This window comes from Eumetopias jubatus, unplaced genomic scaffold (assembly GCF_037043125.1).
Source record: "Eumetopias jubatus isolate StellerSeaLion01/CBP00866 unplaced genomic scaffold, mEumJub1_p1.0 scaffold_4, whole genome shotgun sequence".
NCBI lineage: Eukaryota > Metazoa > Chordata > Mammalia > Carnivora > Otariidae > Eumetopias > Eumetopias jubatus.
In genome coordinates this window covers 65375031-65402738 of record NW_028274810.1, presented here as the reverse complement: position 1 = coordinate 65402738, position 27708 = coordinate 65375031, and the positions used below count along the sequence as shown (strand labels likewise).

General features: G+C 35.5%; 1 protein-coding gene across 1 annotated transcript in view; it reads left to right on the top strand.

The window, feature by feature from the left end:
* ZFYVE9 (zinc finger FYVE-type containing 9) overlaps positions 1-27708 on the top strand; it is a 180949-nt gene that overhangs the window by 128340 nt on the left and 24901 nt on the right. The window contains exons 11-13 of the mRNA XM_028106742.2: positions 14921-15145; positions 16724-16806; positions 23673-23777. Of these exons, the coding sequence (XP_027962543.1) occupies positions 14921-15145; positions 16724-16806; positions 23673-23777 (413 nt within the window). The remainder of the gene's footprint in view (positions 1-14920; positions 15146-16723; positions 16807-23672; positions 23778-27708) is intronic.

Sequence of the window (27708 nt, the reverse complement as noted above, 5' to 3'; positions counted from 1 at the left end):
CAACTTCATTATGGTTTCAAAATAAATTATAAATATTGTTAGCCCTACCAATGTAAAAGTAAATGCATAGCTACTGGAAAAGACTAAGGATAACTAATAAAAAGACATACTATTATAAGCTGAGAAGGAAGAAATATATTTATGTGTATTATTTGGCATTAAAAAGTTAATCTCCTCTGATTTAACAGAGGAGGTAAGAAGTGGTGTAGTTGAGCTAAATTCTCATTATCATAACAGGAAGTAAAAAAACAATATCTGTGGTTGGCAAATAGGGAAAGAGTAGTATAATAACTACAACAAATGAATAATAGAAGAGATCGTCTCTGAGGAACAAGCCTTGGAAAGGGGAGTGAGGTTGACGAGGGTATTAAAATTATTTTCATGTATTACATGGTGATATTTTATAAATATATTAAAACCATAAATTAGGGGTGCCTGGGTGGCTCAGTTGGTTAAGTGGCTGCCTTCGGCTCAGGTCATGATCCCAGGGTCCTGGGATCGAGTCCCGCATCGGGCTCCTTGCTAATCGGGGAGCCTGCTTCTCTTTTTCCCACTCCTCCTGCTTGTTCTTGCTCTCTGTCTCTCTCTCCCTCTCTCTCCCTGACAAATAAAATCTTTAAAAAAAAAAACAACCCATAAATTATACTTTCCAAATGCAGTAATTCCCCTTGTGGGATTCTATGCCAAAACAATTATCTAAATTGTAAAATATACTTTGTACATGAAAGTGTTTATTGCAGCATTGCTTTAACACAAAAATTTAGAGGTAATCTAAATGCTCAGCTATAGGTGAAAGGTTTAAAACTGTGTTATTACTGATTAGATGGATGCATCTTTTTTAGAACATTCGTTAACCATCAAAAGTAATATTTATGAATAGAATGTAACAACACGGAAAATGCTCTTGAATTAAGTACAAAAACAGGATATAAAATTGCATCTTTAGTGTGATTATAGCTTATCCATAGAAGATTATACCTTTATGTCTTAGTCTCTGTGATAATTTAGGTGTTATATTACATAAGGACAAGACAATACATCAACAACTGACCACATACCTATGAAGTATACTTTGGTATTTACTGTGTCAATTCCAAAATGTATGGGGTTAATATGAAGTCATTTAGAACCTTCAGGCCATATAATACTCAGGACCTAAATTTATTTCCAGAAATGACCTGAAACACTTACTTTTCTCCTCAATTTATATGTATTCACATATAAGTACTATAAACAGAGAAATGGCATTGGGGGTCCAAGCAATTGTATATTCATCTGGGTTTTGAGAGGAAATTAGGAGCTAAAAAGCATGGGAGGTTCATGAAAGTATTGTTCAGGGGTCCATCCTTTATTGTGTAGGCAATGAGGAACAATTGAAAAAAATGAGTGACAGAATCAGATTTGCATTTTAGAAAGATGACTTCAGAAGCAATATGAAAATGGATAAAATCTGTGTATATGGTGGCAGGTAAGAGTTAAGAAGCAGTAACAGTGGGTAAACAAAATATTATAGTAGATAAGCACTAGAATACTACTCAAGAATAAAAAACAAATTGCTGATATATACAATAACATGGATGAATATCACAGACATTGTGCTGAACAAAAGAAGCCAGGCACAAAAAAGTACATATTACGTGATTCCATTTACATGATTCTCCAGAACAGGCAAAATGAGTCTGTGGTGATAGAAATTAGATCACTATTTGCCTGGGGTGAGTTGGGTTTGCAGATGTTGCAGCTGACTTCAGAGGTGCCCTGGGAACTTTCTGGGATTATTATAAATATTTTATATAGGATAGGGATAGGGATTACATGAATGTTTACATTTGTCAAAACTATATTGAACTATATACTTAAAATCTCTGGGTTTTATTGCATGAAATTGTACCCCAATAAGATTGACTTAAACATTTTTTTGTTGAGATATAGTTGACATGTAACATTAGTTTCAGATGTAAAATATAACGATTTGGTATTTGTATTTACTGTGTAATGATCACCGTAAGTTTAGTTAACATCCATTTTCACACATAGTCAATTTTTTTCTTGCTGATGAAAACTTCTAAGATCTCTCTTAGCAGCTTTCAAATATACAATACAGTATTGTTAACTATAGTTCCCATGCTGTACATACATCCTCAGTGCTAATTTATTTATAACTGGAACTTTGTACCTTTTGACCTCTTTCACTGATTTTACCCACCCTCTCAACCCCCATCCTTCCCCACCAGTCTGTTCTCTGCATCTAGGAGTCCTATGGTTTTTTGTTTGTTTTTTAGATTCTACATATAAATGTGAGATCATATGTTATTTGTCTTTCTCTGACCTCAGTATTTTACTTAAAATAATGCCATCAAGTTCCATCCATGTTGTTGCAAATGACAGAATTTTCTTTTTTTAATGGCTGAATAATATTCCATTTTATACACACACACACACACACACACACACACACCACATTTTCTTTATCCATTCATCTGTTGATGGACACTTTAATTGTTTCCATGTCTTGGCTATTGTAAATGATGTTGTAATGAACATGGGGGTGTGTTTTCATTCTCTTCAGATAAATACCCATAGTGGAATTGCTGAATCATATGGCAGTTGTGTTTGTTATATTTATTTATTTTTTTAAAGATTTTATTTATTTTAGATAGTGTGAGTGGGGGGAGAGGCAGAGAGAGAAGGAGAGAGAGAGAATTCCAAGTGGACTCCATGGAGTGCGGGGCTCAATCCCAGGAACCTGAGGTCATGACCTGAGCCAAAATCAGGAGTCAGACGCTCGACTGACTGAGCCCCCGAGGCACCCCAGTTCTGTTTTTTATTTTTGAGGAACCTCCATACTGTTTTCCTTAGTGACTGCACCAATTTATATTCCCAGCAGTGGTGCAAGAGGGTCGCTTTTCTCTACCTCCTCACCAACACTTTGTTATTTTAAAATTGATTTTTTTAAAAAAGCTATTGTCAGGATCCAGCAAGAAATTAAATTATCAGGGTTTAATAAAGTAATTAAGTAATATCAGTGGGAACAAAGAATATTGAGAAGAAATAAAAGACAGTGATGTTTCAGTTCAATAGGATTTGGTAACTAACTGGATGTGAGGGGTGAGAAGAGGCAAGTGGCTTCAGATTTCTGACTTGGACATCTGAGTGGACTTTGTTCTTACTCATCGAGATGATAAATAGAAGAAGAACAGATTTGGCAGAGGAGCAGGAGATTGGTTCTTTGTCCAGTGTTAAATTTGAAATATTGACAACAGATAGTGATATGTAAATGGACAGTGAATATATGGGTATGGACTTCAGAAGTAGGTCTGAGATTGGGAGACCTAGCTTTTATGTGATTGTTGAGACAATGGTTATGAATGGGATAAGTCAGTGAGAGGAGACTAGATGTGAATGGAACTCTGAGAAATACCAACAAGGAAAGGCTGTGAATCATTGCATGAGTCATTAAAATATATGTTTACGATAAGTGGTTACTCACTTTTCAGAATTATCATTATATATCAGTAGAATTCATTTTGAACTATCAAATTAAAATGCAAAAATTCTACAACAAAATTACTTTGAACTGATAGTAATGGTGATAGTCTGAGGTCAGACTATAACCCATGTAAGCTGTTTTAAATATTATCTATAATATAGATGAGGGCATGTGCATATATATCTGAGTAAAAAGCATTTCAAAGGCATAAACAAGTGAGCCATAAGAGTCTCTCCTCAAGTAGGAATCATTTCACAGCTCATAAAATACTGGGACTAGGAGGTATCTTAGATCATCTGGTACAAACTCTTTGTTTTTTAGATGAGGAAAATGAGAGGTGTTAAAGACTTATCTAAATCACAGACCTAGATGGTGGCAGAATTAGGACTAAGGCTCCCAGACCAGTATTCTTTACTTCTATGTGTATATATTAATAGTAGAGCAGTTTTAAAAAACAGGTATGCATAATATCTGTCATGCCTGTTTTATTAAGAATCCTGCTTTTAGATCAAGGTAGTAACTTGATATATAATTTCACCATGTTTTTTTAAATAAGTGGAAACATCTTTTAAGTGTTCTGAAATGATCCTAGTATTTTTCCTCTTCTGTGTAGCACATTGTGTGGAATCGACAAATTCTGTCTTAAATTTCCTGAATGTGAAAGCCTATTTGAAAAGTCTGTCACTTGTGTGGTGGTTACTTTGCCATAAATTACTCGAAAACCCTTAGAAGCCCTTGAATGAATTTCCTTTATAATTTCATATTAGTTTTTAATCTAAACTACATGTATTTAATAATAACGTGTGTGTGTGTGTATCCATATATGTTTATTTAGCATCTGTAAATTTGTCATACATAGTTGCTTATGTTTTCCACAGTGAGAGGGAAATTTACATTTTGTGAATAATAACATCCTGAGAGTTTTAGGATGCCTTCTGGTTATTATAGTGCCATGGGAGATTCTGGATTGTATACTGTTTCTTGCCATTTCTCCTCCCTTCCTCCATGTCTTGTACTTTTTTTTTTCCAGACAAACATCAGAACATGGATTTGAATGAAATGAGAATTGTATCTACCAGATTATTTTTTCTGGAGTTAATCTCTGGTTGTTTTCCTCTCTTATTCAAAAATCTTCATGGGTTTTGTATTGCCTTTAGAATAAAACATGTACTCTGGCATTCAGTACTCTATGTAATCTGATCCTATTTTCTAGTCTCATTTCCACTAGTAGTCTCCCAAACTAAACATTTCTCGGTTCTTTGTATACTCTGATGATTTATTTCATTACCCATGATTGTGGTTCCTCACCATCACCATCTCTTTTGTACTATCCCAACTATCTGAATCCTATCAGTTGCCTTAAGTCTTATTCAAAGATGACTTTCTCCACGAACTGTTCCCTAATAATCCTCCCAGATAGAAGTAATCTCTTCCTCTTAACTTTATCTTTAAAAAATTGTTTGGTATATATAAAAGCATGTAAATATGTATATTTTAATAATTATGCAAATTATAAAGCATAACAAAATAACCACCCATAAACAAAATACTCAACTTGGGAAATAAAAATGACCAACCCACTGAAGCACTGATCAATGACCAATCCTGATTATATCTTCCTTCCAAACTTCCCCAGCCCTTAGGCAGCCACTGACTTCAGTCTTGTGTTACAGTTTTCTTGCTTTTCTCTGTAATTTTATCACAAATGTTTTGCATCACTAAGGATTATAATGCATTGTGTTATACATGTTTTTAGACTTTATACAAATGGTATCACACTGTATATATTTTATGTAGTTTGCTTTTTTCATTCCTCCATATGTTTCTGACATTTGTAAGCTCTAGTGTTTCAGTCCATTCATTTTCAGCTACTGTTTTATACCTATTATATAACTTTACCACAGTTTATTAATTCTGATGAATAATTTGCTGTTCTTACCAGTTTGTTATTCAGACATGTTCCTTAAAAGTTTTGTACATGAACACTTAGGAGTAGAATTGTTGGTTTGTAGGGTATGGATATCTTCGACTTTATTAGATGATGTCAAACTATTGCCCAGAGTAATTTATGAGTTTATATCTATGTGTCCCCATCCCCAGTGTATAAGAGTTACCAACATTTGATATTATCAGAGTTTTAATTTTTGCTAATCTGGTGGATATAAAATAGTATCTCAGTATCATTTGCATTTCACTAATTATTAATGAGGCTGAGCATATATTTATTGGCTATACATATTTTGTCTTCTGTGACAAATATGTCCCTGCTCATCTCTTTCACCCATGTTTCTATAATATTAGTATTCTCTTGGGGATTCCTTTAATTATTTTTTTTAACATACATTCTCAATTATGACCTTTTTCTAACAGTTAAGTTATTCAGTATGTATTAGTTTTCTATTGATGTATTTCTAAGCGACAAACTTAGTAGCTTGAAATAACACACATTTATTATCTCACGATTTCCATGGGTTAGGAGTCCAGGCACAGCTTAGATGAATCTTCTGCTAACCGTGCCTCAAGGTGTCAGCTGTGGTGAGGTTTCTCATTTGGAGCTCAGGGTCCTCAGGTTGTTGGCAGAGTTCATTTCCTTGCAAATCCCCATTTTCTTGATCTCTGTTGGCTTTGGGAGCCTGCAGTTCCATGGCTTCCTGGCTCCATGGATAGTTTACAACAATGATGTTTCCTTTCTTCCAGGTCAGCAGAAGTATATGTGTCTGTTTTGAATCTCTTACCCCTAGACCTAGATTTATCAGCCCATGCTGATAATCTCCCCACTGATTAACTCCAAGCCCATTGATTAATAACCTAACCTTGGGGGTACATTCCATTATGTTCATAGGTGCTGCCATCGCTCAAGGAGAGGGCATTAAACAAGGCATATATGCCAGGAGGCAGACAGAATTCTGCCTCCCACACAGGATTTTTATCCTCCTAAGCATGACACAGACCTACAACATACTTTATTCATCTGGTACCTTCACCAGTCTTACTGTTGTTGCCTGTAGTTTGTTTTGCCTTTTGTTGTAGAAGAAAAATATGTTTTTATTTATATTTAATTATCAATTCAGTATTCATTGTTAGTATCAAAGATCACTATCATTATTCAGTTCAATCAAAATTACTAAATTTGCCATTATATTTTCTCCATATCTTGTTTTAGTATCTTGTGTTTCCATTTGGGTTTGCTTTTCTTGCTGAAATACTTCTTTTTATTAGTTCTCTTAGCGAATCTTTCTGGTTGGTAAACTCCATTAGCCTTTGTATATCTGAAACTTTTTTATTTTGCCATCCCTTTTGAATAATTCATTGGTTACAAAATTCTAGGTTAACAGATTTTTTTCCCCTCCCTTTCCTCTCTGTTCGCTCAATCCTTACTTTCTTCCTTTTACCTCCCCTTAGCAAGTACTTTGAAGATATGACTCCATTGTCTTTTGGCATCTTCAGTCTAGTTTTGTTTTGTTTTTTTTTTCTCTTTTCGCTCTTGGACTTTTAGGATTTTCTTTTTATCCTTAATTTTGCGCAAGTCTGTTACTAAAGTTCTCTGAGTTTTTGTAGTCAGGTTTATTGAGGTATAATTTATATACAGTTATATTCACCTTTTCCAACATATAGTTTAGTGAGTGTAGATGAACAGATACAGTCAGGTAGCCACCACCAAAATCAGCATAAACAATATTTCCATCATCTCTAAACCTTGCTTCATGTCCCTTTGTATTTAATCCCCTCCCCTTAACTTCTGCTCCTGGCAACTATCAATTTGATTTCTTTCCCTGTGGTTTGGTATTTTCCAGAAGGTTTTATAAGTGGAATCACACATTTGTATTTGGCTTAATTCATTTAGCATAATGCTTTCAAGATTCATCCATATGATTGGATGTATGTATGTATTGTAGTTTATACATTTACCTGCAATGTATGAAAAGTTCCAATTAGTCTGGATCCTTGCCAGCACTTGATACTGCCTTTTTAATTTTTTTTTTTTTGCTTTTCTGATGAATGTGTTGTAGCATCTCATTGTAATTTTAATTTGCATTTCCCTAATGATTAATGATATTGAGCATCGTTTCATATGCTTACTTACCGTCTGTAGCTCTTCTTTTGCCCATTTAAAAACTGAGTTTTCTTAATGAGTTTTTAGTACTTTATAAATTTTGGATACAAGTCCTTTATCGGATAGTGCATTTTGCAAATTATATTCCAGTGCATGGCTTGTCTTTTCATTTTCTTAACTGTCTTTCAAAGAGTATAAGTTTTAAATTTTGATGAAGTCCAGTTTATCAGTTTTTCTTTTATAGTTTATACTTTAGTTTCCTAAGAAATCTTTACCTTAACCCAAAGTCACAAAAATTTTCTCCTGTATTTTTTTTTCTGGAAGTTTTATAGTTGTAGCTCTTACATATAGATCTAAGTTCATTTTGAGTTAATATTTGCACAGGGAGTGAGGTGTTGGGAAGTAAGAATTTCCTATTCTCTTCATGATTCTTCTAGTTGGCCTAAAACTCAACTTGACATGAGACAGATTAACAGGAGAAAATCAAATTTAATTCATACATGTAGGGGATCCATACAGACATGGAAATTCCAAAGACAGGCAAGGTGAGGTATATATGTCATTCTGAATTAAGGAGAAGGGGGTGGTAGGGGTCTGTGACTTCAGAGGGAAGTAATACAATTCAGAGGAAGATGAAAAAGAGTAAATGTTTCAAATGTTTTCTGGGCCACCCAGAAACAATGTGACATAGACAGGCCTGGGTAGGTTCCTCTAAGTCTGCCATACTTAGTTCATAGTATAATGTAGTTATATTATAGATAGCTCTCTTCCCAGACCAGGTCCTTTATTTAAATTTTTTATAGGCAGTTCTGTGAGAGGTAAGAGCTTTTCCTGAATCTGCTGGGTTTTAATAGCTTTTTAACTCAAAATAATCTTCATGCCAAAGTGGCCCGTGTGAGGGACAGCCTGCCCTTGGCCCCTACAGAAGTAAGGCTCAAAAGTTGTTTTTTTTTTTTTTTTTTTTTTTGCTTATGGATTCCAATTGTTCAGCACAATTTGTTAAAAAGACTATCCTTTGCCATTGAATTACCTTGATATTGTTTTTGAGTATTAGTTTGTATAGTGTGTATAGGTCTCTTTCTCTATAATTCCATTGATCTATATGTGTACATATATGGGGATTTAGTTTTATTTTTGCTGCCTAGTGCCAAAAGTGTACTTTTGATCTGAAAACACATTTCCCTTCTTTAATTTGGAAAATTCTTGGTTGTTATCTCTTTGACTATTACTTCTCTTTCATTCCCAACATTGTCTTCTTTTGGAACTCCTTTTACATGTTGGAAGCTCTGAAATCAATCTTGATCTCTGAACTGTTGTTTTGGGTAATTTTTCTTTGCCTTTTATGCTGGATCCTAGGGTACAATCTCTCCAAAAAACTCATTAATTTAAGAAGAATATTAATGTGAATTGGTTAATAGTTACATGGGCATAACAAGGTTTACACTTATTAATTTTCAGCTTTTAGATTTAACTTTGGAACAAGGCAAGAAGACAATTAAAATTATAAACACAGAATGTAAATATTAACCTTGCAAGTGAAATCATTTTTATCTTTGAAAAATGCTTTTTGTTCCCTTTCAGTCATTTGCAACTTTATGTTTGCAGACATGTTTATCTTTTTTCAGCTGTTCTTTGGGCATCCTAAATCTAACTCTTGTGAATTGCGAGCGTATTTGTGTAGCATAGTGATGGGTATAAAGGCCCAATTGAAGCTGCTTTAAACCTTCTGGAGGCTTCCCACTACAATTAGAATAAACTCCAAATGCCTTTGGCCAACAAGATCCTGTATGATTTAGTCCCTAAGGATTTCTTGACCTTATCTCTTACTACTCCTTAGTTTGCTTTAGCTACACTGATCACCTTTGTGACCTTTGAACCCATCAAACTCATTTCTAACTCTTGGCTTTTGTACTTACTGTTCCTAGACTTGGAATACTATTCTTTGCAGATCTTAGCTGGTTGGTATCTTCTCTCTTCATTCAGGTCTGTTCTCAAATATTTCTGCCTCAAAGGATTTTTCCCTGACCTCTTAGCTAAAGAAGCATTCTGTCCCCTCTTCCCACCGGTTACCTTCCTCGTTTTATTTTCTTCAAAACATTTATCACTAACTTTACTAACTGATGTTGTTAATTTGTCTTCCTCCTTTAGAATATAACTCTGTGAGGGCAAGATTTATCTGTTTGGCTCAACTCAGTATACCAGCCTTTAGGACAAATAGTCTGGCACATTGGAGAAGCTTAATAAAAAGAACCTGTGGATTGAAGGAATCAATAAATTGATATGATGTCACTAGGAGGTATTTTGTTTGTCATTTTGTGGAAAAGTACCTGGAGGAAAGGAGTCCAGAGAGAACACTTGTATTAATAAAAATGCTGTGCTTATTATTCCTGACTTCTTGTTCCCATTGGGACTTGGAAATAAGAGTAAATTCTATTGAGGTCAACCTGAGAGTGTTTCTGAGGCCCCAGTGTCTCTGGTCCTTGAGAAAGAAATACCGTGGGTCACTCATGCAGATTACTTGGGAAGTTTCTATAATTTCTTATCTTTGAAAAAACATTTTTTTAACTATTTCTGTTTGTCACCTACTCTACCTTATTTTGTATCTTTAAATTGTGGTCACCTGGGTTAACCCAGATGAACTTTTGGTTAATTTATATTTCTTATATAGATTTTTCAAAAGGCAAAGTAAATTTAAGGTAAATTTATGTGTACATTATTAATAAACTGATCGTTTTTAATTTTATTTTTATTAATAATTTTATGTCACTAATAAAATTATAGGCCTCAAATACAATGGAGTTTGATTTTTTATTTTTTAATGTAGAGGTTTATCTCAGTCTAAGAATATAGGTGCATAATCTTTTTTCAGCTGTTCTTTGGGCATCCTAAATCTAACTCTTGTGGAAGAGACTTGGAATACTATTCCAAGGAAAAAATGTATTTAGATAGGAAAAAATGTATTTAGATATTTTTAAATACATTTAGGAAAAAATGTATTTAGATATTTTTAAACCACCATCTCTTGCCAATTTTCTATCCCTTCCAAGTATTTAGAAGAAAAATTGTAGGTGGATTAGAGGAGGGGGGAAAAAGAGATTTTAAAATAGTAGTCTCTCAAAGAATATAAAAATTGGTAAGATATTTCTTAAAAAATGATAGGTATCCTATAAATATTTGTGGAATGACTGGGAGTCTCAAGTTTTGTGCATCTTAGAAAATATTTTACTAATATGTGTATCTCTATCTCTTTTTTGGACCAGTATCTAACAGTATATATCATGTGGTAAATGTGTGATTGATCAATGTCCAGTAATTGATTCAGATTTTAGTGACTTGCTATTATTTATCATGGCCATAAAAATTACATTCCTTATAATCTTTAGTAGTTCTGAAGCACGTCACTTTTTTATCTGTAAAATAAAAGAAAATGTTTCCTAGCCAGTGTGTTTCCAGGGAAGGAGGAACTTCATTGGTGTTTTCATCGTAATTTTCTTGCATTGCTTTTCCAGTTAAAGATGTTATATCATGGTTTGGATTTTTAGTCTCTTTACAATTGTGAATCTTTTTGGTAAATTAAATTTATTTTGTATCTTTCTATGAGCAAAGGAGCCATGGTATTGCTGCTTTGCAAAGTAATTTTTCAACCAATGAGAAAGTAATATGGAATTATTTATGAAGAGGTGATTTGAGACTAATATCTATATTTATTTATTTTAAAAGATTTATTTGAGAGAGCCACGAGTGTGCATGCTCAGGGTGGAGCAGAGGGAGAAGGAGAGAGAGTCTTAAGCTGATTCCCTGCTAAGCGTGGAGCTTGATGTGGGGCTTAATCTCCAACCCTGAGATCACGACCTGAACCGATACCCAGAGTCAGATGCTTAATGGACTGCACCACCCAGTTGCCCCTCTAGTATTTATTGAGCACTCACTACATGCTAGGCTGTATTCATTGTTTTATGTGCAGTATTTCTTCTCGACTACAACTCTGTGATTCATACTGTTCTTGTCCCCATTTTACATATGAGGAAACTGAGAGGCACCAAGGGCCTAAGTAACTTGCCAAAGATCAAACACATAGTTGATTAGTGGCTGAACCCAGATTTGAATTCAGCTGTATCTTCTCTAAATCCCATGTTTTAAAAAAGCTGTAAACTGCCTCTTAAACTTTTTGAAGTTAATGGTAAATCTCACAGATGCTCTAAACTGAGGAAATGACCTTTTATGACGTACTCATGCTTAACTGCAGTTTACTGTATTATAAAGAACAAGTGACTATCTAAATTCTTTTGATAGTTTGAGGTTTAGTTATATGTTAATATTCATGAATATTAATATTTCTTGAACCATTTGGGAATTGTTCCATTTGAGTTAGTTGTGGGGATAAACATGATTTGAAACAAAAGGAAGCTGTTGTTGCATGGATACTAAGTTGTATTTGTTTTTTTTTTAAAGATTTTATTTATTTATTTGACAGAGACACAGCAAGAGAGGGAACACAAGCAGGGGGAGTGGGAGAGGGAGAAGCAGGCCTCCCGTGGAGCGGGGAGCCCAACGTGGGGCTGGATCCCAGGACGTTGGGATCACGACCTGAGCTGAAGGCAGACGCCCAATGACTGAGCCACCCAGGCGCCCCTTAAATTGTATTTGAATTGAATTTAAAGATGGCTATAAGTGCTTTGAAGAACAAAGTTAAAATTCCAAATTTAAGATGGAAAATTGCAAACTATTATATATACGTATATATTTTAAAGACAGTATGATATATGGAAAGACTAGGAGATTGAAAGATCTGCTTTCTAGATCTTATTTTGCTGCTTATTTTACCTGTGTCTTTTGAGAGTCACTTCACCTCTACTCCTAACCTTCAATTTCTCCACCTGTAAAGTAAAAATCCCAAAATTCAGGGAAATGATGCCTGCTCTGTTAACCTAGCAGCACTGATCTGATGATTATCTGATCAAGGTCATGTAAAATTGCTTTGTAAGCTATTGATACAAAACTTTTGACATACTTGCCAGGTCATTTAAGCTCAGAAGCAAGAATCAGTATCTATTTTATTTATATGGATTCTGTAATGGTCTTGGGGCATATAGAATTAATTCAGTGGATTCATTGTATCAAATGTTCCCATAAAGAAGTACCTGTATAAACAAATATATAGCAGACTTTATGAGTTCAAGAGCCCCAGATTAAATTTTCAGTGAAAGTTTGTCAAATTTTCACACCCAGTGTTTTATTTTTGCTAGTATCTACACCTGTGGAATGCTACTTGTTTGTAGATGAGATGGTACATAACAGTCTGTACTAAATCACTCACTAGGATTGATAGAGATTTACCTTAAAAAATTTTTTTTAAAGAAAGTAGATGCTTACAGGATAACATATTTTATAATATAAAGGGGCATAGTGTGGAATCTGAGTGTGATTGAGACAGGGAGGAGGAGGATGTTACGTGGTAGAAGCAAAAGGCTATCTGTGGAAAAATAACCAGTAATAGATTATCCATACATAATCCAGTCTCTAATAGGGAAATCCTCAAAGGGATAAGGAATGATTGCCTTGAGTACCAAGCCAACATTGTTTTCACCTTTGAGTTGTATGCACTAGGGCAGTCTTATGAAACATAAACATTGGGGCGCTTGGGTGGCTCAGTCGGTTGAGCGTCTGCCTTTGGCTCGGGTCATGATCCCAGGGTCCTGGGATTGGTCCTGCGTTGGGTTCCTTGCTCAGCTGGGAGCCTGTTTCTCCCTCTGCTTGCCTCTCCCCCTGCTTGTGCTCTCTGTCAAATAAATAAATAAAATCTTTTAAAAAAACCCCATAAACATTATGCTCTCACTAGAACTTTAGAGGAATATTGTATAATCTCCATTATGGATGGAAAAAATATCTTTCATCTCTTTTACCTCCCATTCTTCTCCTCCCCCAGGTTAAAAGATGAAAATTTATACAAACCTTACTCTAAAATCTTTGATAAAGCAAAGAAAATCCTATAATATTTGGCTGATCATTATATGTATATATACATTATAACAATAATAGTTGCAAGTTTTTGAGAACACATTGTGTGCCATGTGCTGTTAGGCATTTTGCATAAATTCACATTTATTCTTCACAGCAGGTCTGAAATTTATAATTTCCCCCTATTTTATACAGATATTGAAGCTTGCAGAAGTCAAATAACTTGCCCCCAAATCACATAATAGTGATTGAACTAGTATTCAAACCCATACCTCTGTGACTCTACAATCTGTGATTTTTTTCCCCCCAAAATACCATACTGCTTCCTGGATATGGGGACTTTTTTTTGTTTTTATAGATCTGGCCCAGCAGTTCAGATGTGTAGCCAGATTTGATTAATCCTGAGGCAAGAGGACTGCCCCAAATGTATTTGGCAGATCATAATGTTCAGGTGAACATGGCTCTCAGCCACAGAGCTTCTCTGAGTTTTGTGGGGAATTGTTCCCTTCACTTGTGGACCCTACTATCAACATAGCTTCCTACTTCACTCAAAGAATCTGTGACCCATCACTGAGCTGTTCTGTGAACAGACTCTAGTTTTCCAGGAAAGTAAGCATTAAGTTTGCTGATGAGGATTTCTGCATTTGCTGTTATTTCTTTGAGAAATATCGGAGGAAGCTTACACATGTCTAGGGAACCTATCTACCATTATGGGACAGCTCTTCTTCTTTTGTAATTCTGAACTGAGGAAAATGTCTTCTTAATGAAAGGCTGATTTGTCACTGTTTCATTTAAAAAATTTTGAATTAGAAAGTGCTTAGTCAAGAGCTTTCGCAGCTAAAAGAGAAAAACTAATATGAATTTAAATAAACCCTACGTTGTTTCATATTTGTCTCACCCACAACTACAAACATAAATGCTATGATACTACCTTCTCTGTAAATTTTCTAACCTCACTGTCTCATACATAACTGTACTTATTGTCTTAATTCATTATGTTCATGAGTTGACTTTATTCACCGAATGAGATTGTAAGCTCTGCGAGAGCAGGTACCTAGTAGTAACATTTTTTCATGACTTTTGAGGCAGTAATTCTTACCCTGAGACCTCTAAAGTAATTCATACAGTAGAGCTGTCCAATCTAAGGAAGGCATCAACATTTTTGGTTTTTAACTAGGTAGACTTCTACAGTGTAATAATACAAGCTATTTCAGGCTCACCAGAGGCCCTGATAAAATTGGAAAACAAATTTTCATTTAATAAATACCTTTATTTTAAAAAACAACTTCATAAACATGTCTTTCATAGTGAAAGTTTGGGAGTTAGTGTTTGGCCGTGTCTGGCCCAATGTTAAGTATGATTACTAAGAATATGATTGATTTATTGATAGAGAATAATTAATGAACTTTTTGTTTTAGGAAATGTTGTGGGCAACTTGGGACATTCCTTCTTCAGTCAGAGTTTCCTTGGCAGTAAAGAACATGGTGGATTCTTATATGTGACGTCTACCTACCAGTCACTGCAAGACCTAGTACTCCCAACCCCACCTTACTTGTTTGGGATTCTCATCCAGAAATGGGAAACTCCTTGGGCTAAAGTGTTTCCCATCCGGCTGATGTTGAGACTTGGAGCTGAATATCGACGTAAGTAGTAAAATAGCTTCTTCTATGCTATATGACCAAGACGTGATGGCTAAATAAAGGCCTGATATACTCAGACCCCCTCCCCGCCAGTGATATAATCCAGCAGAAGTCTTTTGAACTAGCTAAGCTAAATTTGCCCATTGTCTTTACTTATTTTAGCTTTAATGGTAAGTACTAAAAATCTCAAATTAGGAAGTTAGTGATTATTCAGTACCTTGTAAACTTACTAGTTTTATAGTTCATTGATAAATAAAAGTTCATCTTCAGAAAAATGTATTGGAATTTAACAAGTAACTTTTTACAGTATCTGTAGTGAACATTTTTTTGCTATTTTGTTGGAAAATAGTTATGACAAATTATATCTTACATAACATAATAGATACTGTAAACTAGTGGTGTAGAGATCACTTTGAGTTGGTAAAGTGAGCAATAGAATAGCTTCCTTGCCCATGGTGGAAGCAGCACAACTAAGTTGTGAGTTTTGTTTTTGTTTTTGTTGTTTTTTTTAAGACAATAAGCCTTAAATGCAAGCTTTATTTTAAGCTATATATTCACCTGATCAGAATTGCCATGGTCTAGGAATCGAACCATTTGAGCAAGGTTCTTAACTCCATGACTTCCTAGTTCTGTACCTTTGGGCAAGCCATTCAATCAGTTTCTTTTGAACTGGAAAAAATAATACTTGCCTTTTACATTTTGTAAGATTGTTAAGAGGGTCAAATGAAATAATGAAAAACTATTTTATGAACCATAAAATAGTATATGTTTTCACCAAGTCAGCTTCATTCTTTCACTTATTCATTCGTTCAGTAAGAATTTAATAAAGGCCTACCATTTGTAACAAATCCTGGGAATTCAGAAATAGCTAAGACATGGTTATAGGCTCTTAGTAACCTTTGAAATACAGAAATTATGATTACAGGAGTAATTGTGTTAAAACACATGTTCAAAGTTAACAAAGTTCTTTTGGAGTTCCAAGATGGACTCTAACTTCACCAAGAATGAAGGAGTTGGATAAGAAACATTTCTTGGACCAATTTGCTTTTGGACTGAATTGTGAAAGAGGCATATGAATCAGCTAAATGTTAAGTAGGGAAAGGAAAGGATTGTATGCAGAGGAAACAACCTATATATCTTCCTGTCTTGTACAGGCAGTTCATCCCATAAAGTTCAAGGAGTAAGCCAGGGAATAGGCCGCCTCATGTTTGGCTATTCTAAGGAGGACCCTGGTTGGGAGGTATATAAGAGTGAACACAGAAGAATTAGGAGAGATTTGTTTCCCGGATCATATTAATCCAGTTTGAAGAAGAGTGCTTCCTGAGACTTTGTAGTTCATTTTTAAGACAGCTGCATCAAAAGGCTTATTCTGGTCATCAAAAGACTTACTCTGGTATGGTTTGTAGAAGGCTCAGAATTTGTCTTTGATGCTACCATGCTAAATACTTTTGACCTCTAAATTTCACATGATCTAAAACAGCTATTACAGTTATATTTTGAAAATTTTATGAACCATGGTGTTTCCCTTTTACCAAAATATGAAGCTGTTAAACTTAGTCTCATTACTTCTCATTTCCATAGTTTATCCCTGCCCACTCTTCAGTGTCAGATTTCGGAAGCCATTGTTTGGAGAGACGGGGCATACCATCATGAATCTTCTTGCAGTAAGTTGGAGATTTTTATTTTCTTCTTTCTTACTGGGGTTTGTACAGGAGAAGGAAGAGAGGGATTTCATTTTTTGTTAGTAGCCATACCCCTGCTGCTTCAGGCAGGTGAAGATTTTATGCTGTAGGAAAAGAACAACATACATATTCTTTGGAAAGTATGTGGAGCTTTGGAGTGGAAATAGTACAGGATTTCAGCCCTTCATTATACACTTACTATCTAAGTGACTTTGCAGGATTATTGTGAGGACTAGAGGTAATGTGTAATTAAAGCACCTAGCATTCTGTCTTGTTTTTATTTTAAGCGTACCGTCATATCAGTGTCCCCTTTGTCTGTATAGCTTAGCCCAGGATTGCTCAGAGATTTATTCGAATACTTCAAGCGAGTAAGGTATTCATTCTTTTCTGTTGGATTTGTGTACAGGTTGGGATTCAAACTTTATTCTTTTCCTTTCCCCAGGCTTTCCCATGTGCCTTTGCACATGCACAGGCTCTGACTCTGTTGACTAAGGATATTGGTTGACTTGGGCCCACTAAGGTCTTTGCTGTACATGTGCACAGACTAACTTCAGTCCTGGGTATTTGGAGAGTTTATGAAGCTCGCTATGGCTTTCTCAGCTCCCAGAACCTTTGTTAAATATCTGTCTAGTTTGCCTGCTTGTTACTTACCCCAAACAGGCTAACAACCTCAAGCTAACTGAGCTGCTGGCCCTCCATTTTCACTAGCTACTGAGATTACCACTGTAGCTTATACCACTCCAAATCAAGTAAGATCCTTCATGTAGCAGAGCTTATTGTTTTCACAAACTACCTTGAACTACCCGAGAGGGCTAGGGTGCAGCCCCAAGCAAGATCACAGACTCAGCTCTACTGTGCTTGCTTGAAGTTAGTAGCTTTCATGAATAAACACATCTCAGTGTGTTGTATGCCTTTGGTCTAATTCCAGAGCATCGTAATGATTGTTTTTTAAAAACTGTTTACCAGCTTTTTAGTTGCTTTTTGGGGAATGGATTTATTTCCTCGGTCTGTCATGCAGTTGTTGTTATAGTTTCAATTATGTTTTAATGAGGTTTAAATAATAAGAAAAACTCTTGTAGCTTTACCTATGTTGTTGACATTTTCAGTGATATTCATTCCTTTGTGTAAATCTATATTTCCATCTAGTGTCATTTTCCTTCTGCCTGAAAGATTTCCTATAACATTTCTTGTCGTTTGGGTCTTCTGGTGAGAAACTTGTTTGGCATTTTTATTTCTAACAGCATCTTTATTTTACCTTCATATTTGAAAGATATTTTTGCTGGATGTAGAATTCTAGGTTGGCAGTTTTATTCTTTGAGTATTTTAAAGATGAATAATAATTGCTGTACTGTCTTCTGGTTTGCATTGTTTCCGACGAGGAGTCTATTTTCCCTCTTTGTTCCTCTCTACGTAATGTTTTTTCCTTCTCTGTTTGCTTTAAGGTGTTTCTTTTTATCACCAGTTTTGAGCAATATGATTATGTGCCTTTATATGTTTTTTGTGTGTGTGTTTGTTGTGCTTGGGGTTTGTTGAGCTTCTTAGTTTTGTGATTTTATAGTTTTCATCAAATAACATTTTCTGTCTACCTCTTCCTCTCCTTTAGGGACTCTAATGTTACAGACATATTAGGCTACTTGAAATTGTTTCACAGCTCACTAATGCTCCTTTTTTTTTTTTTCTTTTTCAGTCTTTTTTTTCCCTCTATATTTCATTTTGGATGTTTTTTATTGTTGTGTCTTCAAGTTCAGTAATCTTTTATTTTGTATTGTTAAAGCTGCCAGTTCCATCTTTTTTGGGGGGGTGATCTCATTATAATTTTCATCTCTAGAAGTTTGACTTAAGTCTTTTTCTAGATCCTGTATGCCTGTACTTAAATTTTTGAACATCTGGAATATGATCATAGTAACTATTAGAATGTCCTTGTTTGGTAATTCTAACACCTCTATCAGTTCTAGTTCAGTTTCCATTGATTAACTACCCCCCTTACTTTGAGCTGTATTTTCCTGCTTCAAGCATGCTTGGTATTTTTAAATTTTTTATTGGATGCCAAATATTTTTCCTTTCTGGGTGCTGGATATTTTTGTATTCCTATAAATATTTTTTTTTTCAAGATTTTTATTTATTTGGCAGAGAGAGACACAGCAAGAGAGGGAACACAAGCAGGGGGAGTGGGGGAGGGAGAAGTAGGCTTCCCTCAGAGCAGGGAGCCTGATGCGGGGCTCGATCCCAGGACCCTGGGATCATGACCTGAGCCGAAGGCAGATGCTTAAGGACTGAGCCACCCAGGCACCCCTAAAGGCACATTTCTTTACAAGACTGTTGCTACTTCAGAAACCAGCTTCAAGTTTAGGGGTTCCCAGGCTACCCATACATCTGACTAACTGGATACAAATGTTAGCATTCCCACTGCCCTCTCAGTTTTGATAATTCCCTGGAATGATTCACGGACCTCAGCAAAGTATACTATACTTGTGATTACAGTTTTATTATAGTAAAGGAAATACAAATCAGGGCCAGTCAAAAGAAGAGACACATAGTACAAGTTCTGGGAGGATCCCACACACGAAGCTTCTGTGTCCTCTGGGACATGTCATTCTGCTAATACATTGATATATAACATGCACAGAGTAAGCACCTGAACTTTTGTGTCCTGAGTTTTTATTGGACTTTCCTTACCTAGGTGTGATTGATTGAGTCATTGGCCATGTGATTGAACTCAGTCTCCAGCCCCCCTGATATCATGTGCCTTGTCATACCTTTGACAAGGTAATTTTTCTTACTGATTATAATCTGCTTTAGAATGAAAAGGAGATATTTATCCTATAATCTAGTAGCATAAACTAGCAAAAACTAGTAATCTAGTTTTATGGCCTATATCAGTTCACTTATACAAACTTTTAGTGGATGATCTACTGAAGTATCTTGCTCTCCATCACCACTGTTAGGGAGGAAAATTTTTTCTCTGTCTTTCAAAGATACTTCCAGCTGGTCTAAGAATTAAATTGACATGAAACAGATTAACAGGAGAAAATTAAATTTAACTTTGTATATATGAGAACCTCACATACATGAGGGGTTCAAAGACAGAAAGGTAAAATGAATTATATATGCCATCCTCAGCTAAGGAATGGGATAGGGACCTGGGGCTTCCAAAGGGAGGAGGGCAGTTCACAAGGCAATAAGAATAAGAGCACATGTTTGGTACTTAGATGTTTGCCCTACCATACAGATGGGTCACTCAGATAGAATTTATCTCTGGTAATAACTCTAATTCTGAGAAAGCCCCTCAATTTAGATTCTTCTAGGTAGTTTAGACGAGGGCAAAAGTTTCTCTTGAATCTCACTTGTCTTCAGTTCAAAGTGGCACATTTGAAGGAGACTTGTTTTAAACCCCTTTACCCCCTTCTCTGTCTCTAGCTAACTAGGACCTACAGTCATATTGATTCTAACACTTTTCCACTGTCTCTCATTCCCCTTGCTTTTATCTCTCCCTGTCTTAAGATTCCATGGTTTCATCATTAAAATCACTTTTTTTTTTGGACATAATTCTAGTTTCTCTCTCTCTCTTACCCTCTGTTGTGTTGGCTCAGCAAAATGTAAACCCTAGTTAAATTTACCTTTCTTAAAAAAAATTCATTTTTATTTATATACAGTAAAATTCACCTTTCGTGGAGTATACTTCTAAGAGTTTTGACAAATGTAAAGAATTATGTTACCACCACTGTTGCAATTAAGATGTAGAACAGTTCTGTCACTCCAGAAAATTTGCTAGTGCACCCCATTGATCCTCTATCCCTATAGTTTTAGCTTTTCTAGACTGTCCTATAATTGGAATTATACAGTACATAGCCTTTTCAGTCTGGCTTTTACTTACCATAATGCATTTGAAATTCATCTGTGTTGTTATGTATGTTGTTGGAGAGGAAATAATCTTTTTCCTCTACTTATCTTTGGTTCTTTGGCTGAGGCCCTATAAATTAGACTGGCCAAAGAGTGATTAACAGAGACCTATTTTGTTCAATATCCATAGTCCATTCATCTTTATTGCTTTGTAGTGTTCAGCTGTATGTATGAACCACAGTTTATCCATTTACCTGTTGATGGATCTGTGGGTTGTTTCTCATTTTTGGTAACTATGAATAAAGCTGCTATAAACATTCATGTATGAAATTTTGAGTGAACATTAGTTTTCCTTTCTCTTGGGTAAATAGCTGGAATAGGATAGTTGAGCCATATTGTGCATTTAGTGTTATAAAGAACTGTGAAACTCTTTTCCAACATGCCTCTAGTAGTTTGCATTCACAAGGAATATACAAGAATTCTTTTTTTTTTTTGCCAGCACTTGTTATTTCTCTTTTTTTGTTTTTAATTTTTGCCATTCCAGTAGGAGTTTAGTGGTCTTAATTTTTGTGATTTTAATTTGTATGCTTTTTATGATGAATGATTCAGAGCATTTTTTTTCATGTGCTAATTTACCCTCTTTATATCTTTTTAGTGAATCTTTGGATTTTTGCCCATTTAAAAAATATCATTATTTTGTTGTTTTGAGAGTTTTTCATGTATTCTGAATATAAGTCCAGATCTGTATCATTTGTTATATTTTCTCCCAGTCTGTGCTTTATCTTTTTATTCTCTTAACAGTGTCTTTCACAGAACAGAAGTTTTTAACTTTGTTAAAGTTCAATTCTTTCTTTTAAAGATTTAATTTATTTATTTGAGAGGGAGAGAGAGAGTGCAAAAGCAGGGGGAGAGGGAGAAGCAGGCTCCCCGCTGAGCAGGGAGCCTGACTCCGGGCTCCATCCCGGGACCCCAGGGTCATGACCTGAGCCAAAGGCAGACTCTTAACCGACTGAGCCACCCCGGCACCCCTAATGTTCAATGTCTTAATTTTTTTATGGAGCATGCTTTTTATATGATATCTAAGAACTTACTGACTAGAATGACATCATAAATATTTTCTCCCATGTTTCTTTGTAGAAGGCTTATAGTTTTATTTTTATGTTTTATATTTAGGTCTATGGTCCATTTTTAGTTAATTTTTGTTTATGATTGAGGCATTGTTAGAAACTCTTTTTTTTTTTCCCATTCATATGTCCAATTGTTCCAGTACCATTTGTTGAAAAGACTATCCTTTCTTTATTTACTTGCCTTTACACCCTTAACAAAAGTCAGTTGGGGCACCTGGGTGGCTCAGTCAAAGCAACTGACTTTTTTTTTTTTTTAAAGATCTTATTTATCAGAGAAAGAAAAAGAGAGAGAGCACACAAGCAGGGGAAGCAGCAGGCAGAGGGAGAAGCAGGCTCCCCACTGAGCAGAGAGCCTGATGCAGGGCTCGATGCCAGGACCCTGGGATCATGACCTGAGCCGAAGGCAGACGCTTAACGGACTGAGCCACCCAGGCGTCCTGCAACTGACTCTTGGTTTCAGCTCAGGTCATGATCTCAGGGTCCTAAGATCAAGCCTCTCATGGGGCTCCATGCAGAGATTCTCCCCCCCACTCACACTCTTTCTCTCTCTAAAATAAATAAATAAAATCTTAAGAAAAAAAGGTAAATTGACCATACCTGTATGGATCTACTTCTTCCTTTATTGGTAACTTTATCCAAGCCTGAATGTGGATGAAGACAAAAAGAGTAGCCTATTCACTGGTCTCACTTTAGATGCATGACCAGTACCATTAAAGAGGCTCTCAGACTTACCTGGCAATCTTTCCTGATCCTTAACACATTCCTATTCTCATGTTTTCTCAAATTTCCAGTGCCTCTTTTCTCACTTTCAGCTGATGACTCAGCCCCAATTTCCCTGAGTTAATAGAAGCAGTCAGAAGACAATTTTCACATCGTTCCATCCAACAGCTTACCAGTATCTATACATTTTCTTTTCTTAGCTTCTAGGACACCTTTCTTTCTTGGTTCTTCTGCAGACTTCTGACTTGCCATTTTCCCCTTCCCATCATGTTCTGCCTCTCAGTAAATGGCAATACAGTCTTATAATTGCCCAGTCCATATAATTCAGAATCATCTTTGATTCTCTTTTTTTCCACATTCAATCCAGTGACATATATTATCAGTTACCTCTTCAAAATATATCTAGAATCTGATAACTTCTCACCACCTTTTGAACTGTTAACACTTTGGCCCAAGTTATCACTGTCTCTTGCCTAAATTATTTTTATATGTTTATCTGATCTCCTTTCTTCTATCCTTGTTCCCTTTCCGGCTATTCTTTACAGAAATCTGTTAAAGTAGGTCAAAAACCTTCTCACAGTAAAGGCAAAGGTCCTTAGGGTGGCCTACAAAACTCTGTGAAATCTAGCTTTGTGCTGTCACTTTGACCAGAACTCCTACGAGTCTTGCTCACTTTGCTTCAGCCACACTGGATGTGGTGTGTGTGCATGTGTATGTGTTTTACCCTACAAGTATTCATTGAGTGCCTAGGCTGTTCCAGGCATTTGGGATATAACAAGAAGGAAACAAGTGAGAGTACCTACCCTCTTTAGTAGGGTAGTCCCTATCCTCTTTGGACCTTACTTTAGAGGGAGGAGATAGTTAACAAATACAAAAAATGTTAAGTGGTGATAAAGCAGAGTAATAAGCATTCAAATATTTGTTTACTATTGTATATAAGGTGTATATGAGACTGTTAGGTCTACTTCCTTATGAGAATTTACAGTCTAATTAGAGAGCTAGAATATACACATTAGGGTTTTCATTATACATTTCCTTATTATTTAAATTAATGGGATATTTTAATTTTTACATTCTTTCCATTTGTGCTGCTTTTATGACTATAAATCACATCCTGCCATTGATGAATTCTTTATTCTACTTCAATCTGCTTTTTCCCAGGACTTCAGAAATTACCAGTATACATTGCCAGTAGTTCAAGGTTTGGTGATTGATATGGAAGTTCGGAAAACCAGTATCAAAATTCCCAGCAACAGATACAATGAGGTAAGATTTACCATGAAGGCATACTTTTCATTGTTAAATACACAAGTAAAAATGAAAAATACATGATTATATATAAATAAATAGTATATATATACAAATTTCATTTTTTATTTGACAGTGAAGTCAGTTCAGAATACTATATGACTTAGATCAGTGATGAGGCATTTCATGACAGAAAATCAAAATGTTAGGTTTGTGATTTATTTAGTAATTAGTTGTGTCATTGACTGTACTTTTTTTTTTTTAAAGATTTTATTTATTTATTTGAGAGAGAGAGAGAATGCGAGATAGGAAGCATGAGAGGGAAGAGGGTCAGAGGGAGAAGCAGACTCCCTGCTGAGCAGGGAGCCCGATGCGGGACACGATCCCGGGACTCCAGGATCATGACCTGAGCCGAAGGCAGTCGCTTAACCAACTGAGCCACCCAGGCGCCCTTGACTGTACTTTTGATACCATGATAATCAGTGATAGATTTGCATTTCGATTAAGGTATAAAATTAACTGTGTATCTGTAACACTAGTGGTGGGATCTTTTCATTTTTCCCTCTTCTTGTAAGTATATATTATTTTTGACAATACTTAACATTTAAGCATTAACTCCTGAAATGAATTTTAAGTAAGGTTTCAAAAGCAAATAAATGGTTGCATTTTGGATTAAGCTGTATTTTATAACTATAATGAAATTTTGCATTCTGTACACAATTACAGAATTATGTAAACAGTGCTCTTTGCCTATGTGCCATGTGAAGTCTTTCTTTTTTTTTTTTCATAAAAATACTATATTGTTAAAAAAAATGTTGTTAGAAGCAAGGAATTTGGAGCTAAAATCCTCCACCCATTTTGTCCTGGGAATTCTCAGCTTTCTGCATTTCTCTTCGGTGGCTGCTTAGGATTCTTTAGTTGATCAGAGTGGTTTTAGTTGCAGGTTTTGAACCTATTAAAATGCAGATTTAGGGGAAGGTCAGTAATTCTTTTTTCTTTTTTTTAAATTTAAATTCAATTAACATATAATGTATTATTAGTTTCAGAAGTGTAGAGTTCAGTGATTCATCAGTCTTATATAATACCCATTGCTTATTACATCATGTGCTCTCCTTAATGTCCCTCACCCAGTTACCCGATCCCCCCTAACCCCCTCCCCGCCAGCAACCCTCAGTTTATTTGCTAAGGTTAAGTCTCTTATTGTTTGTCTCCCTCTCTGATTTAGTCTTGTTTTATTTTTTCCCTCTCTTCCCCTATGATCCTCTGTTTTGTTTCTTAAATTCCCCGTATCAGTGAGATCATATAATAATAGTCTTTCTCTGATTGATTTATTTCGCTTACTACAACACCCTCTAGTTCCATCCACATCGTTGCAAATGTCAAGAAAAAAGTCTTTCTTAAATTCAAGTTTCTTAAAATTAGTTGTAAAATGTCTAACAGTAATCATATGGTTTAAAAGAAAAATCTTATTTTGAAACTTAATTTGATATAATAATGGTTAAAATTTGTTATTTTATTATCTTTAAAGATTTAATTTATTTGAGAGAGAGAGCGCGCGAACGCGCATGTTTGCACACGCACACAACCAGAGGGAGTGGCAGGCAGAGGGAGAGGGAGAAGAAGGCTCCCCACTGAGCAAGGAGCCCAATGCGGGACTCCATCTCAGGACCCTGGGATCATGACCTGAGCTGAAAGCAGATGCTTAACTGACTGAGCCACCCAGGCGTCCCAAAATTTGTTATTTTATTAAAAGGATGGTAAGTCCCCAATTTCTCCTTCCACTATTTCTTGGTATAAAGTAAATTGCCTCCTTCCCTCTCTTTTTTTCATTTTTTTCTTCCTTTTTTTCCCCCTTCATTCAGCCACTTATTCATCATTTATTTGTACACTCAAACATTTTGTACTTTCACTTAGAATCATGTAAATGTCTTACTGGATTTATAAACTCAGGAGAATGAATTTTATGAGAATGACCTATGTGAAGAAAGCTTTTACCCATGGCTTTCAATGCAATGGCTTTTTTCAGGACTATAGAAAATAGTAGCTAGAACGTGTGCTTTATTTTTTTTGTGATACAATTAGCAGTTTTTATCTATTAGATAGATAGTCCTACCTTGGAATATCAAATAGTAATAGACTAGACTAGGTAGCGCCAAATCTTTAAAATGAACTGATTTTTGTATAATTTGTGCCCTAAATAGTCTTAAAAGAGATATGCTTTGAAAACACGTTTTATTTCTCAAATTTGAACTTCTGTTTTTTATTCCACATTTATTAAATATATTCTGTGATATGAAATACGAAGATGAGTTAAGAACTTGATGCTTGCTTTCTGGGAGCTTTTTGTCCTGAAGTAAGATAATCAGATGTCCTCTTCAGGCAGGTAATATACATTGCTATCCTTGGTGTTTGCAAGATGGTGCTTGGGAATTGGATCTGTTTATAAAAGTAAAGAGCTATGAGGCCTCCATAGTTATTTCAGTACTGACCTAGGACATTTATGGCAACAACTGCCATTTATATTACCTGTCTTTATCTGCCTCCTAGGTTTATGGTTGTGCAGGTTCAGATATATTTTTTCAAAAACAGTAACTGTACTTCTTCTTGTTTATTGCATTTCATTTTCAATAAAATTTACCAACTATATATTACTAATTTTTCTTATTTGATTTAGCAGACTGACTTCCCTTCTAATTCAGTTATTTCAAATCATATTTTATGTTTGTTTATTTCAATTCAGTTCAGTGTTTCTCTCTCAGTCTTGGACATCTGAATTGTATTGGTAATAATTCTTCACCTTGTAGTTGAAAAAAAGTAATTTCTTATATATTATTTACTCATGATAATATTCCATTTTTCCTTTTATTTACTTTTCTTTATTGATACCCATAGTCTTCCTTATTTTCTAGACTGTGTTCTCTTTTGCTCTAAAGCCTTTGCACAAGCTGTTTCCTTATTGATGCACACTTTCCCTGTTCATTACCTGCCTAACTCTCACTCATTTTTCAGGTGTCAGCTTAGATGATAGATAAGCTTTTAGTTACCTCCCAACTGGGGTGACTCTCCCTGTTATGAACATCTCTAGAATTCTACACATACTATGTATGTAATGCTCATTATATTTGTAATTCCTTCTTCAGACTTATTTCAATGAGGAACTATGTCTGTCTTGTTTACCACTGTATCATTAGCAGACGGCCTAGTTAAGAGTAATTGCACAAGAAATATCTATTGAATGAAGACATGAAACAGAACTAGTATAGATAAAACAATGTGAAAACAAGTGCTGACACTTATGTAAGTTTGCTAAAAGTTCAGAGAAAGGAGAGCTCCAGTAAATGGAGCAGTCAGGAGTGTTCCTTCATTTCCTGTTGATCCTGAATCCTACCAGCCCGAGCAGCATGTTCCCATGTAAGACAGGTTTGTAAGTGTTCATGTAAATGTCTTAAAGTGTAAATTAATAAAAGATTTGAAATGGACAGTGAATGATGTTTAGGCACTAGAAAGAGAGGGTGTAAAATAACAAGTGAAAAGGGTGATAGATGGCCTGCAGAAAAAAAGGCAGGAAAGCACCAGGAATGGACTTGTTTTGAAAGGAGGATAGAAGACAACAACCTGCCCAGTGAAGAAGAGGCTAAAGTAGACAGTGGAGTTGTACAGGGAGACTGCTGGGCTTTCAAAGGCCTTCAGAAGTCAGGCAAAGGAATCTAGACTTTAATATGATCATCTGTAAATAGATTGTGTAGGTTCGGAAGCAGAGAAGTGACTTAAAGTGAGCTTTAGAAACCTGAGTTTTGGCAGCTGTATGTAAACTGTGGAGAGAGGGGGCCACTAAGGAAAGATTTTAAGCTGAGAAAGCTAGAAGACAGTACTTCTGACAGCATAGAAAATTTAATAAATAAAGTAGTCTTTGTATATAAATTCTCTAATCTCCTTCATCAAGGCCACT